The sequence below is a fragment of the Chaetura pelagica genome, unplaced genomic scaffold, assembly GCF_000747805.2.
Source record: "Chaetura pelagica isolate M959 unplaced genomic scaffold, ChaPel_1.0 scaffold85, whole genome shotgun sequence".
Classification (NCBI taxonomy): Eukaryota; Metazoa; Chordata; class Aves; order Apodiformes; family Apodidae; genus Chaetura; species Chaetura pelagica.
Genome location: NW_009953505.1, coordinates 5,174,515 through 5,189,548, shown reverse-complemented (window position 1 = coordinate 5,189,548; position 15,034 = coordinate 5,174,515). Strand labels below are relative to the sequence as shown.

Sequence of the window (15,034 nt, the reverse complement as noted above, 5' to 3'; positions counted from 1 at the left end):
CCTTCATTATCTTTAAAAAACAAACAAGCAAGCAGCAAACAAAAAAAAGGTATCAAAGGGAGCTGTAAGGTAGATTTATTGGAAATGAATGTCAGGCTAACATACCTTATCCACACAACTCTTGAAGTGTCATTTAGATTTGTTTTCTCTCAATGTGCACATAAAACTAGTGTGGCTTAATGAACTATTACATGGTGTTGCTTAGTAATGCTTCCCATGTTAATTTAAGATATTCTTTTCATAACTCTTCAGAATCTCACTTGGTCCTTTTGGGTGAAAGGATAGATGCTATAATACAGGAACTGGCACAGTTGAGGAGGACTTGAAAAAGATACAGTGGGGCAAAAGAGGTTTTTTTTTTTTAAAAAAGTAACACACAGAAGAGAATCACAGAATTGTTCTGGTAGGAAAAGACCTTAATGATCATCAAATCCAACCATAACCTAACTCTACCAGCCGTTAACCTGTCTTCCAAGTCCAGTGTTTAAACCATGTCCCTAAGCACCACATCTGTAAGTTTTTTAAACACCTCCAGGGATGGTGATTCATCCACCTCCCTGGGCAGCCCATTCTGGTGTTTGATAACCCTTTCAGTGAAGAAGTTTCTTCTAACAGCTAATCTAAACCTCCTCTGGTAGGACTTGAGCCCATTTCCTCTTGTCCTGTTGCTGTTACTAGGGAGAAGAGATCAACCCCCACCTCACTACAGCCTCTTTTCAGGTAGTTGTAGACAGATAAGGTCTCTTATCTCAGCCTCCTTCTCTTCAGACTAAACAACCCCAGTTCCCTCAGCAGCTTCTCATAAGGCTTTTGCTCTAGACCCCCAAATCTGCAGAAGCTAGAAGTATGTGTTTTGAAAATAAGATGTATTTTTTGCTTTAACTTACTGAAAATTATTTATTTCAGATGTGTGCTAAAAATGGACCACCACTGTCCCTGGTAAGTCTATAAAAACAAACAAAAAAACGAGTATAATAACAGTCAATTTGATCCTACATGATGAATTAGATGATGCTTCAAAAAATGCAACACTGAAGTGAAACTTTATTTTCACAGAACTTCTTGAGGCTTTAATATGTGAAAACAAACATTGTTCCTAATGTGTGTAGCAATGTGGAGTTATAGGCCCAGTAGCCCAAATCATGCAGTTTCTCCATATACAGAGAAATGCTGGCACATGAACGAGGTGAATGAGAGATGGCATTTCTTCCTTTTGCATAGTTCTGTTGTTAGCAGAAGAGGATATACCCACTACACTGTGAAAATCAGTTCTTGATTCTAGATGATGCAGAAGACACACTCAGTCAGTCACTGTGCTGTGGTTTGTTTTCACTGGCAGTCAGTAGAAGTATTACCTGCTGTCGCTATAAAACTACAGCGATCCGTGGTTGACTTGAAAGTGATTTTGTAACCAAAGCAACTTCCATTGTAACTGATGGAATGACTTGCATTATCTTCCACAATGACTGCAGTTAGTTCATAGTGTGAGAGACACTTCCTGTACAGACTGCATGTATCTCATGCTTTGCCAGCTTATGTCCTGTCCCACAGAACTTTGTGGAGGACAAAATTTATGTGAGGGGCCCAGGTCATTTGGCCTCAGGAACGAGACCTCATCCAAAATGGTGGCTTAAAATGTTCCTAAACCACAAGCAACAGACTGCTTTGGACATGCTGCTGACATCATACACGTTATGCTCTGCAAAAGCTGAATGTGTTGGGGTTTTTTTGTTTCATTTCGTTTTAATACCATAGTAATCTATTTCTCTCTTCCCTCCCTCTAGGGTGAATAATTGTGTGGGATTTTCTAACTACAAATTCTTTCTCCTGTTTTTAATGTATTCCTTACTGTACTGTCTGTTTGTTGCCGCTACAGTCTTGCAGTACTTCATAAAGTTTTGGACAGTAAGTTCTAAGCCTTTGTTGTTTATTTTTGCATGTGTTATTGGAGGCTGCATAAGCATGTTGTTACTCACCATTTACTCTTCCATAATTCATTATCATTAACAACCTCAAATGAAATGACTGAAGCAGAACAACCTTCCAAATATTAATGAGTTGCAGTGCCCAGATGAGTAACTGGGGAAGAGGTTCCAGTGTGGACACTGCAGTTTCTCTGCCCAGTGAAAACTGAATGGCACAGCTCAGGTTTTTTTGAGACTATTAGATAGATACATATAGAAAGAAGTGCCTATATCAAACAATGACATCTATATACATATATACACACACACACACATATATATACAAATACTGACAAATGTGAAACATAACTATTTTGTATCTTCCTAGACTTGCTTATGGATAATCTGCTACCAGATAAGGGCGATTAATTTCTTGGGAACTGACTGAGCTAGTGGCTTTTATTTGTCTGATACGGGTAAAATGTTAAAATGTGTACAATGTTCATGATACACATCTTTCTTGAAACTTATTATCAGTTGTCAAATGGTCAAAACAAATACATGCATCTTACTAGATTTAATAACATTTCTGTTAAGGGTAAGCATCCTTGTACATCAGTGTTATCTTCTATCTCTCAGTTTTGTTCCAGTCACATTCCAGGCTGAACAGAGTGTCTTCTGGCATCGTTCCCGTTTATCTCAAAAAATTTGTACTGTGCCTTCCTGTCTCGAGACAGAAATGAGTTAGTGTCAGAATTCTCTTAATCAGTTTCAATTAACTAGCATGGGAAAAATCACTGTAAGTGGAAGGCTTTCCATCGCATCTTTGTAAGTAAATAACAGCACATTTTCTGAGGCACTAGCTGCTGTCAGAGTAGCTGGGAAAAGGAGTCATTATCTGTGGCTGGAGAAATAATCTTAATTGGAGCAAAGAGATGTTGCCATGTCTGAGTAAGAGAAGCTTGATCATGTGTGTGGAATAGTTGTACTTTGAGACAGTTGGCATTAGGCAAGTAAGATTAGTGCAAGAAGTACCTGCCTTTGTGTTTGTCTAAGCCTATGGGTCCGATCTGCTAAAGTACCATCTTGGTCTGTCGGTTCTGTATGGCAGCTTGTCATGGAGAGCAAGGTACTATGTGGGAATTGAGCTGTCAGTATTGTGTGAGATGAAAAGCTATAAATGTATTTACCAGTCATAGCTGTGGCCTGACATATTTAAAATTAAATGGTCCAATTCTGCTCTTCAGTCTTGCTTAACTGTAAATAGTTAAAATTCCTAATTTGTGAATGTGCCACTCCCAAACATCTGCCTGGCTGCTTTCCAGTGCTTTGTATGCAATTTCTAATGAAACTGTAGATGTGCTTTTACATATTTACCTAGTTAGTGCTTGAGCAAAGACAATTAATTTGCTTTTTCACCTCACTTCATAAGTGTTAGTGCAACAAATGTCCCCAGAACGTCTGACCACAACGAACATTTAATACCAACATTTTCAGCAAGCCTCTTCCAAAGCCCATTGGACACGATATTGAAGTGAGCCCTTGAGCAGAGGAAGTAAACTTAAGAGGGACTTTTTTTTATGTGATTTAATTGTCTAAAATGCTTCCTGCAAGAGTGGGCTGCTTCTTAAGTGTGACAATAGACAACGTAGTTGTGTGCTTGCACTTGTTGCTTTCATTTCTGGTTACTTCCAGGACAGAATCTAGTGATGCTGTGATTTTATCATTAGAGTAGGTCTCTGATTCACTTTGCTTACATTCAGTCACTTGGCCCATAAAGCTAATGTTCTCCTCATGTCATAATAGCCTGAGTAAAATAGACTTCCAGAAAGAGGTGGCAGCACCTAAACATGTAGTCTTGCAAGATTTAGTGTGTCTCCAGTACGTAAGCTTTTAGGCGAGTGATGTTGACTGCAGAAGAGACTCCTGGAAGCTTCTCCCTACAGCTGTACCCAGATGAGAGCCCAGCACTGCAGACATGTGTAGACTGCTTCAGTATATTGCTACTGCTCGTTTAGACTTTTTCAGAGAAAGTGTGCAACAAAATGCTATGTATATATCCAGTGCTGGGATGGAAGATGAACTGCTTCTTTGAGGTTGTAGCCTTGCTCACTTCAGAATTTATAGCAATGAGGTTGTGAATGGTGTATGTGCTCACTACACAAACCAGTAATCTGTTGGTTTGCACTGTTGATATTTGCATAGAGATCTGACACAGATAGGCAGATACTGCAAACATTGCCAGACATGCACACTAGCCTACCTCTTCGGTTGAAGACAGTCTTTGTATTTCTTATTTGCACATGCAAGACTTGGGTCTTTCATGCTTTATGCATAAAGTGCTGAAGAAAAATCTTGATACTGTTCATACAGTGGTGGAACAGCCACAGTGGCTGTAACTGTTTACCACAGGCTCACACATTGATGCAGATGCTCAAATCTGTTTTGTAGATCAAGGGAACATGAATGACTCGGGTTTTTTGATACTCTTAACTACTTCTCCTATACTCATGAGGTTTTTATTTTTACCTAGGAAGTTGTTAAAGATGAGCAGGTGATAACTCAGTTTAACCAATTGAATTTGTCACAAACACCACCACTGGCTGAATGCCCAGTCCTTGATGCCTTGTTTACATAGTACAGTGTGGTGCTCTCGTTCTTGCTGCGCTTCCTCCCACTTAACGCCTGTGTATTTTACAGATGTTTTCAGTGTCTTCCATTGTTCTCCAAATAATTTTGGCAATCCTGAGTATAGCTAATATTCAAGGGTGTGATATGTGTTCTGGGTAGATGGCACACACTTCTGCAAAATTTTGGTTGTGTTAACAAAAAAAAAAAATAAAGAGGGATTCCACATCCTTAGTGAGAACTTAAGTCATTCTGCCTATACGTGTATAGATCTACCAGATCTTCTTCATTTTTTTTTTCTAGATTTAAGCTATTCCTACCTACTCAAAGATCAGTCAAGCTCTGAAAGCACTTTGTTGTTGTTGTGGGTTTTGTTCTGGGGGGTTTTGTGACCTGATATATGCTGAAATGACTGTGCTTGGGAAGGACTTTGTGGAGGACTCTTTAGAATAGTGACTGGCTTCAGTCTATTTTGCGTGCTCAGTAGTCCACATATATTGTGCAGATTGCTTCCCTTTGCTTCCCTTTTTAAGCTCTTCAGCTCCCTCTCTGCTTCTGTGCTGCCACTGAGCATAGTGATTTTAAGTAACTAATGCCTGAATTTTCACTCTCTTTTTACATGCTGTAGCATGTGGACTGCTGCTAGAACACAACTATGAATAAGCTTGTTAGATGCACTCGAAGCCCGTGTGCTTCTCTCCAGGAAGGAATTGGCATTTTTTGAAAGATGCTTCAGTTCTGCGAGATTCATTCAAGAACTTAAAAGCAGTGGCTGAAACTAGGTAGTCAGAAGAGGTAACTGTTCCCTGGGGATCATGCAGATTAATCCATGCATAATTTAAAAAAAAAAATCCTTCTCCAGGTTATAGAGCTTCTGTTTTAGGAGGGTGCAACTGAAATTAACTTGTGTTTTCAGGCCCACAGAAAACACAAAGACTAAGCTGCTACTGCTCTTTGAGCTTTAAAATTAGCTGTCCTGAGAATTCTTTATTGGGAACTGTTTTATTTAAATATGCAACTCCAAAAGAGTCATAGAAATAGAAGCTAGAAAAAATAATTAGGAAACTAGGGAGCACTGCAGTGTCCTTTGATAGCTTTAAAATGAAACTGAAGAGTAAGTAGCAGTTGTAGTATGTGTTTTGCTAGCCTTGATTTTGAGGGACCACAATTAAACATATCCCTATGGCAGAGGAGAGAGGGCCTGTTGCACAAATTCTCTTAAGCAAAACTGCATTTAAAAAAAATAAAATCAGTAAATAAGGAAACTGAACTTATATGGCAGTTCAGAGAGCTGGGATTTGCTATCATTTGCTTACTCCAGCATAATCTGATGGTAGCCAGCATTTTTTTAAATGCTGTATATGTCTGTCTGACTCCAAGGTGAAAGCTTGGGCTCTTCCTGGGCTTTCTGCACAGATTTATGTAACTTGTAGGCAAGATTTATGGCTTTCAACAGATGCGTTAAGTGTGAGCATCTTAGCTAAGATGGGTAATACCACTCTTCTGTTATAACTTTCAAAATTTAAAAGCTAATTTAAACTAAGCTTTCCTGTTTTTTGCTTTGTTTTCTTAAGCACTGGTTCAATTTCAGATGTTGGGCTAAAGATACATCCCACAATAATCTCAATATTGAAGGATATTGGGAAGATGAACTCTGATACTGACATGTTATGGATACCTTTTTTAAACAAATAAAATTGTGCAAAGAATGGCAAGTCCTATGGTTTTGACTGAAACAAAATGTAATGGTAATAAATATGTTCTGAAGTCAGAAGAATGTTGTGCTTTACAAACTGTTGATTTATACCTCTGGAGTATTCTGAGCTTTTCAGACCTTTATGAATGGTTTCCTCCTACAGAATATTCACATAAACATTACTTGTGGCGTAAACAAATAGCAAAGAATGCACCTGTCGTAGTCATGCTGTTCAAGCTGAGGAACTGCTTGACAGTGATCCAGCCACAATCTGAATAGCAATACTTGTGTGCTTCAGTAGAAAACTTCATGCCTTGGAAGTCAGTAGAGTGCTCTGGTGTATTGTCCCTCCCATTCCCTTGGAGAACAAGGACTAAGGCTGCTGATGGGCGTTGGAACTTGGCATGTCCGAGAGCACGTGTGCACACCAACCATTTCTTTACCAAGCCTGTGCCGTTTTCGAACACTTTGTCTTAACATAATACTAGTGTTTAATAAATTGTCTTTGTTTGCGCAAAGCTTTGCCGCAGGAAAGCTGCAGAGAATTGTCCAAAGGTAAAATCCAATATTGCTGTAACTATTTAAATACTGTTCCTACTATAATTTTTCTCGTCTAGTCATTCACTGTAGCTATTTACACCATCACAGAAGGAAGAAGACTTGTAATCTGTTGCATATGAGTATAGGCAACAGGCATATAGATGCACAACAGTGTAGAGGCATACAGATATACTTAGGTGCACTTGACCTTAACTGAAATGTGTTTTAGTAAAAAAAAATCAGCCGTAGATAAGTGTGTATACTGAATGAGCTAATGGAAAAATTAGTGGCAATAATGCCAACTAAACAGCAGTCTAAAAATAGCCTTTCTGCTTTCATAGTGCTGTTAAATGTCAGCTACTTAAAAGTAATGTGATTTTGAGGATATAGCACTAGAATAGTATTGTTACAAATCCCATTGGCCTCTTAAAAGTGCAAGCTTAAAAATAGTTGGGGATGGGGGTGGAATCAACTATTCAATATGGGTGGGAGGCTACTTGTTTTACTATGGTGATTGTACCAAAATTGTTGGGTTTTGTGTAGAACTTCTGGTGAATCATTTCTGCCTGGTCAGACATGGCAGATTTTATTTATTTGTTTTGCTACGTACATGCTGGTTGTTGCCTAGATGTTAGAGATCCTCAAAAATTGAGATCTGTTTCAGCGCTTGTCTAGGAGCTGTTCAGTCATGGGAACACCATATGACAGCCATTTCCCTTTTCCGTTCCTTACACCAGCTTAGAAGTAGGTTCAGTATTATTACCTTGCCAGAAAAGTGTTTGGAAGGTTTTGTTGCATTTTCTTCCTTTCAAAGAAAATTATTTTGGATGTTTTCCATGTGCCTCTTTGCATGTGGCTGCACAGTTAGTCCAGGAAACATACAACCTAGGAAACATGTGGTCATAGTTAACATACAGTATGGGAAACTTTTTTTCCTTGCCCTCTACCGTGCATTTCCAAAACTCACCCTCAGTGACACACAGAGCTAATCCAAGTGATGAACATACACACTCGTGCTGCTGAGCTCAGGTGGAGGTGGTGCCCAGCAGCATGCGATGCTGTTGCACACTGGTTCAACATCACATGGAAGGAAAGCTGGGCTTGAGGGTTTTCATCTCTGTGAAAGCCTGTGGCAGAACGGGTGTGGCAGAAAATGTTTAGCAATGATACTGCGTTAATTTCTAAGTGTTAAATGTATTAATCTCTTTCTCTCTTTCTCCTCAGAATGAATTGCCAAAATTCCACGTACTGTTCCTTTTCTTTGTGGCAGCCATGTTCTTCATCAGCATACTGTCACTCTTCAGCTACCACTGCTGGCTAGTTGGCAAGAACAGGTCAACCATAGGTCAGTTAATTGGAATATGGAACTGTTCCTTGTCAAGAAACCAACAAGTCAATGAGAATGTGAGGTCTGCAGGATATGCTATCATATATGAATGGCATTTTAAAATATTATACAATAAGAAGCATATTTGGGGAAAGTAAGTAAAGGCAACATACACAGAAAAATGAAGCAGGTGTAGGTGTTCTCTGCTGGAGCCAAGAATCTGGATTTGTGATTAATGTTAATTTGTTTTGTTTGTAATGTTGAGAGAAGTTTGAGTCTGTTTATTCATCTTCCCTGACTCCTTACTTTAGAGATATTGCATGTTTTTCTTTTACAGAAACATTCCGTGCACCCACATTTCGAAATGGCCCCGATAAAAATGGCTTTTCTCTTGGATGCAGCAAAAATCTGAGGGAGGTTTTCGGTGATGAAAAGAAGTATTGGCTAATCCCTATCTTTACCAGGTATTCAGTCGGAATGGGAATGAATTGGGGAATAAATGGATTCCATGACTTTCATCTTGTTTCATTTCTCCTAAGAAACAAAGCCCAGCTGCAAAGCCAACTTGTAAATCCTGCACTATGAATATGCATAGGGAAAATGTGGATGAGAAAACTGAGCAAATTCAGCACAGGGTTTTTATTCAAACACAGGAGCTTCACTGACAAGGGCCTTCTAAATATGAAAGTTTGGAAAGCTTTGAGAAGTGTTTTTCAAAAACTGTGTGCCTTTTGGAGGTAGTATTAGTGTCTGACTATAAAGCCAAAATCAGCAACTCAGAGGAGATCCAAATGCTTGAACTTCAGTTGTACTGAAACAATATCAGTTTTAAAACACTCCCTCTTACCTGAGAAAACTTGACAGCTTTCCTGTTGCTGTAGATGACAGTTTTGGCATTGAAAACCACCTGAGAGCATGCATGCAAATAAGCAGCAAAGGACAAAAAAATTCAGATACAATGCAAAATACTGGTTTTAGAACTTTAGGTGAGTCAGTGTTAGGGAATTGCAGACAGGCATCAGGGGAGCTTGATGAAGCAAGACTGACTTGCTGCCCACTCCCATTGCTCAGAAAGTCAGCAGAACAAATTAGGTGCTGTGTTTCAACACTGCTTTTGGGGGTCTGTGTATCAGTTAAAAATGTTGGTGAACGTATTTGAAGCTCAGGTCTGATAGCAAACAGCAGAGCTAATAACAAGATCTTAAGTTGCCTTAACCGTTCGCTCAACTACCATGACTTTTCTTGTGATTAAAAAAAGACAGAAGCTATATTGTAGATTGGTCAGTCTGCTTTGCCACCACATTTTTCCCTGATTAAACTTGCTTTAAAAGAAGGCTTACCTGACCTCAGAATCATGGGCAGAGGGGAAAGCATGGCCATCAGAATGCATATTTATTCTACTGCTTCTGGGGTTTTAAGTACCAGATAGTCTGACTATCTGTTCACAAAGACTATGGTCTACAGAAACAAAGTGATGTTTCTGAAATACACAGACTGAGAAATTGATTTGAACCTGTAGCATTTACCTTTTGTATGTGTACTTGTTCAGTTAATTTAAGTAAACTACAAACAGTGATTTGAATCTTTGTTTCTGCTTTAGTTTGGGTGACGGGTGTAGTTTTCCAACTCGTTTGGTGATTATGGATCCAGAGCAACTTACTGTCTCAAGCCAAAATGAACCTGCCAAAAGGTAACTGTAGCATTTAAGGTACTGATTTTGTTCTGTTCCATATTTCATCTGGATAAAAAAAAATGCTTTAAAATATATTTATTTTTTAAATTTTTTATACTTTTTGTCATCTTCAGAGTGAGTTTGTAAGTCTTCAGACAAGGACAGAATGGATCAAGGCTAAAAAACTGCTGCTTGATGCAGGAAGGCTGTTTCTTGGTTTTGACCCATAACAGAGGATATGGTTTTAAGGAAATAACAATACAGATTACTGGCTCTTAACAACAACCAAAAAAGTCCTAGGGGAGACTAAGGAATGGCCCTTGGAAAACAAAGGTTTAAGAGAATATTTTTTTTATGAGAGAAAGGCAAGGTATTAGTTTTATTTCACTTTCTCCAGCATATTTAAACAAGGGATGCTGAGACACAGTTTGCAAGAGAGGTATATCATTGTGGCTGTTGCTGGGTTTAAGCACTGGAGGGTTTTTAGCTCTTTGATGTTTATCCCTCCAAATCTGCACTGTTTGTATCTTCAGTGTATTTTCAGGAAGCCTCTTTTAGTTTCAAAGGCACAGGAATATGTGAAACTTCCAGAGAGTTTACCTTTGCCATTTTAGAAGTCTGGTATATAGCTTGGAGAATTTGTAGCTGAGTTACCTGGCATTAGGGGTGTTCAAAAGGGAAGTCTCTGAAGTTGCTTCCAGTGCATCATAACCTGTGGAATTTATTCAAGAGCAGGACACTTGTGTAAACAGCAGAGTATCCTTTTGCATTAGGAATATGTTCAGCAGAAGACCCTAGCATTTACTGATGGTTCCGTTGTTCTTCCAGACAGTACTGGTTTTCTTTTTAACTGGGTGGCAGTAGCATTGTTGTCTGCAAGTGGCCTATGTCAGGTAAGAGCTCAGACTGAGGTCTGGAATGAGCCTGTAACAGAATTAGTGTTGAAAGCAGGGGGGCATCTTTATTTGGCACTGTAGGGTTTTTTGTTTGCTTTGCTCTTAAGTAACTTCACTCCTCTAGAAATGTCTGAAATAAGCAGCTACTGCTATTACAGAATTCCTGTTGACTTTGCTTACTTCTCAGCTCTGGAGCCAATCAGCCCTTTCCTCCTCGACCACTCAGTGAATCACAAAATCGCTTGCTAGCCAGTGACAGTCAGTGGGTGGAAAGTGGCCCTGAAGAGGAAGGTGTTAAATCAGGTAGCCTGCACTGTAACACTTCTGATAATCTTATGGTTTTCTTTGTGGTGGGGTCTTCCATACTTTTTAGGCCTAAAAAGTCCTTAAGAACTGATTAGAGTCAAGTAAAAGAAAACTTGTTCCATAGAATCAAGTCAGCATGTTTGTAAGTTAAGGCAAACTTGTGTCTGGTGCTCTGACCCAAACTGAGCTACTGCACTAAGGTGGTGGATAGATGATTCTCTATTCCTTGCTTCCTGTTGTGAGATTTTGAATCTTGTTTCTAGGGGGAGGAAAATATTTTTCTAAAATAGGCACAACATAATAAGTGTGCTTTCTGGTTTGATGTCTTTGCTGTTTGTTGTGCAAATCTGCGAAAACACATAATTGAGATTCTCTCACATTTTAGGTGCAAAAAAGCATATTATAGTTTCATTGGAAAGCTGATCTCAGTTTATTACTAACCAACCATCTCAGTGAGAAACAGGTAAGACCAACATAATTGATTGCCATTTCTGTATACGTATGAGATTAGGCATCTTTAAGTCAAGTGTTGCTAGTCATGTAATGCAGAGGAGTTTTCTGATGTTGGATGAGTAATAGAAAAGTCTAAATAAAACTCAGAATGTCTGTCCAGGAGACAAGAATGGGAGACATGCTGTAGTGCAGGAAACATGGGCTGGCTAGATCTGAGTCAGACTAACCCTGTAATGCAGATTGAAGAAGGCAGTGTTGGATTTGTTACCTGACCAGAGAAAATAATTTAATCTGTTAAATAGGTAATTTCAAGAAGAAGTTCTGTCTTGAGGCAGCAATATTCTTAAGGAACTCGTTAACTGTCTTTTTCTTAATTGTACATTGGTGGGACATGCTCCTCCTCTACAAAGCTGTGTGTGCACAAGGAAGGAGGGTCAATAGGTTAATACAGGTGTCTGCACACAGGCTGCTCTGTCACACTTGGAACTGCTGGTGATCTTTTCTGTAGGAGCTCAGTGCACGTGTTGTGTTTAGGAAATACAGTGAGTGCTGCTGCATGGATGGATCTTCCCTTCATACATTTCCAGTCACTAAATTAGACTTCCCTTATTTAGACTTCATTCTCTATGAGCTTATAACCTCCACATTTTTGTTTCTGGAAGAGAAGATAATTGTATTTGGGCAACTAGCAGCTGTAGATGCTGAGGGCTGAGTCACTCAACCCCCTCTTTTTCTTTTTTTTTTTTTTTCCTCCTTTTTAAAGAAAATGCAGTATTTGAGTCTTGTGAGCTCAGTAATTTTAGGATCACTTAATTATTTTCTTTTTTTATTAAATAAACCTTCTGATCTAGAATCATTGTTTTGGTGGGGGTTTGGAGTTTTCTTTGGTTTGTTTTCATTGTTAAAAAAAACTGCCTAAAAGGTCTGTGTGGTGGGGGGATGGTGTGATGCTTGGATTGATGTTGGTCAGACTGCTCTTACAAGTTTACAAGTGTGAACTTGTACAAACCAAATCTAGGCTAGTTAGTGATACTTCTGAAAAACATGCTGATGAGAACCCACCAATGGTGAGTTTTCCCTTTGCAACTTTTCTTAACTCTGCATAAATGTAAAAATTAATGTCCCAAGCAAAGGATTCCTTTCAACATCTAGCTATATAAAACCTAATATGATCTAACAGGTTACTAAAGCTTTTTCTGTTCTTCATAGAAAGGAACAGGTATCTTCTGAGAGCAGTTTGTCCCAATAGCCTCTGATAGGGCATTATAGAAAGGTCTTAATCTTTCTTTCCACCAACCTAGAGAGGGGAGCATAAATTACTAGCTTAGGCTAGACAATTAATTGATAGTAGTTTGGGATTAATTTCCTTTCTGTCCTCCCTCTCTTCCTAGGTGAGGCCGACTTTAGTGAAGGAAGATTATGTACTTTATGTCACAGTTGCCCAAATTGCTGTAGTTTTAAAATTTGTATAAATAAATAGCACCTAATTGCACCCAGCAGAAAAATATGTTGGTATGTGTTATCTCAAATAATGGTTAACTCAGTACCACCATATTTCAGCCATTCTGAGTTCAGTTGGATTTGATCACAGTTTCTGTAGGCCAAGGTGGTTAATTCCACTCCCCCTGCAATTGTAAGCAGCTGTGCAATAGCTGTGAGTCCCAGCATCTGTTCCATGCCTTTTTGCATACCATGTAACAGACTGATAGTTGTTAACACAGCAGAAGCAATCAAAGGTATGGCTGATGAGCAGAACTCTCAGATTATTATAGGGAAAAGAGCATAAAGGCAGCAAATCCCCCAGCCAGCAGTCCCCAGCCACACCTAGGCAAATATCATCTCTATCCCCTTGTCTATCCATTTAATTCAAAATTCATTAATAATTCTTGCCAGTCAGGGATCCAAGATACTTCAGCCACAGGTCAGTCAGTCATGAAGAATTGATGTTCTTAATGTAGGTAATCTTCTAAAATATAAGAAGTTTAAAACAACAAAACCTCATACCTCCCAGAGGCTAATTATAAGTTACCCTTAACTGCTGTCCTGAATCAGGAGTCTGGAAATTACATGTTACCAGCTGCATTCTTGCATTGTACCATGATCTGTTTTTTTCAAATGAAGGGTATAATTTCACTAATTACCTCTTTTGTTTCACTAGGTTTCTGCAACACATTTTGTGCTTGAATATTACTTAATTTTGTTTGGATGAAGTTGATCAGTAAAAAATGGAACATTTTAGGAAGAGACAAGAAAATCAAGTTTCTGCACAGTACAATGGATTCTTGTAAGCACTATTGCAGAGCAGGGAAGTTAAGACAGATGCCTTAAGACTCTTAACATGCATTTATGCAACACTGAATTATATATTGCTACCAAAGGGCCAAATCCTGAAGTGCCCTGCTTGGATGCACAAGGTCCAGAGTGGGAACTATGCATTTCTGTTAAGCTGCAGTGGGTGGGGGTAGATTGCAGAGACTCCTACCTCCCCACGGGCAAACTTCACATCTTAGGCACTGCAGAAGTCACTTCCATAGCCAGTCTCCAGGGTACAGAAAGAAAGGAAAAAGGTAGAGTGGATAAAAAGAAAAATCAGCAGAGCACAGCCAAGTGAGTCTGAAGTGTGACTATGCATTGTGCGAACACCGGGTGATGGGGAAGGGACTGGATCATGTGTTCTCCCCTCCTCATATTAACCAGTCTGCTCCATGATCCTAACTCTCCAAGTATTTTGGGACTGAGGATTCCTTCTGCTAGCTGTGTTTTGGAGCAAGGTAATGCCAACAACATAAAAGCCTGGGTGTTGCTTTTTTGCTATAGGATTGAGACCCCTCATCATTTTAACTTGATTTATTTAACTGTATGAGGAAGAGAGCTCAGTGAAGCAAACTCATTTTTTAGTTGAAAATCACGAATTATTACTTTCCAACAAACGTCTATCAGTATACAAAGAAAAGTCATTCCATAAAGGAATTAACAATTGTTACATTTCCTGTTAATACCTGCATTGTTCCGTATGAGGCAGTAACAAAACAGTAAAGTACCCCTGAGAAAAAACCTTACTGCAGTTGGGTGTTGTTAGAAGATGGAACTGGAAGAATACTGCTTTTTCTATGGGACTCTTGGTGGTTTATAACTATTGTTTTATGCTTTTATCTTTTTTAATAAAGGCACAAGGTTTTATTGGTTGCTAAAGTACCATTTAAACAATTATAAAATATTTATTTGAAAATTAGTGTTGGATCATACATCTGTGTTAACTTACTGAAAATGTGTATGCTTTACACAAGTTCAAGCCCAGTCTAAGTGATGCTGAAATTGCTAAAGATTGAGTGCTTTGTGCAGTGATGTACCTGTTCACAAAAGGCAAAGTGTGTTTCCTGTGAGTCCACCCTCAGCTCAAGACCTACAGCAAACGTTTGGTTTTTCCCCTGACTCCTCTATAGAGAAGACTGCTATCTCATCTTCAGGTGGTATTGGAATTTTGCACCTGGAAAAAGTGACAAATAATGTTTTCCTGTCTGTAAATGTTCTGATGTTCAGCTGATTACAGACATGAGCCCTTTTGATACAGACTGAAGGTAGTAGCTCAGTTGATGATCTGGATGAAAAGAA

General features: G+C 39.0%; 1 protein-coding gene across 1 annotated transcript in view; it reads left to right on the top strand.

The window, feature by feature from the left end:
• The window catches only part of ZDHHC20 (zinc finger, DHHC-type containing 20), a 27,224-nt gene extending 13,130 nt beyond the window's left edge, over positions 1-14,094 (top strand). The window contains exons 6-13 of the mRNA XM_009999411.1: positions 907-939; positions 1,785-1,905; positions 7,993-8,113; positions 8,433-8,559; positions 9,696-9,785; positions 10,851-10,966; positions 11,355-11,432; positions 13,581-14,094. Coding sequence (XP_009997713.1) covers positions 907-939; positions 1,785-1,905; positions 7,993-8,113; positions 8,433-8,559; positions 9,696-9,785; positions 10,851-10,966; positions 11,355-11,392 — 646 coding nt within the window. The 3' untranslated portion in view covers positions 11,393-11,432; positions 13,581-14,094. The remainder of the gene's footprint in view (positions 1-906; positions 940-1,784; positions 1,906-7,992; positions 8,114-8,432; positions 8,560-9,695; positions 9,786-10,850; positions 10,967-11,354; positions 11,433-13,580) is intronic.
• Positions 14,095-15,034: the final 940 nt, after the last annotated feature.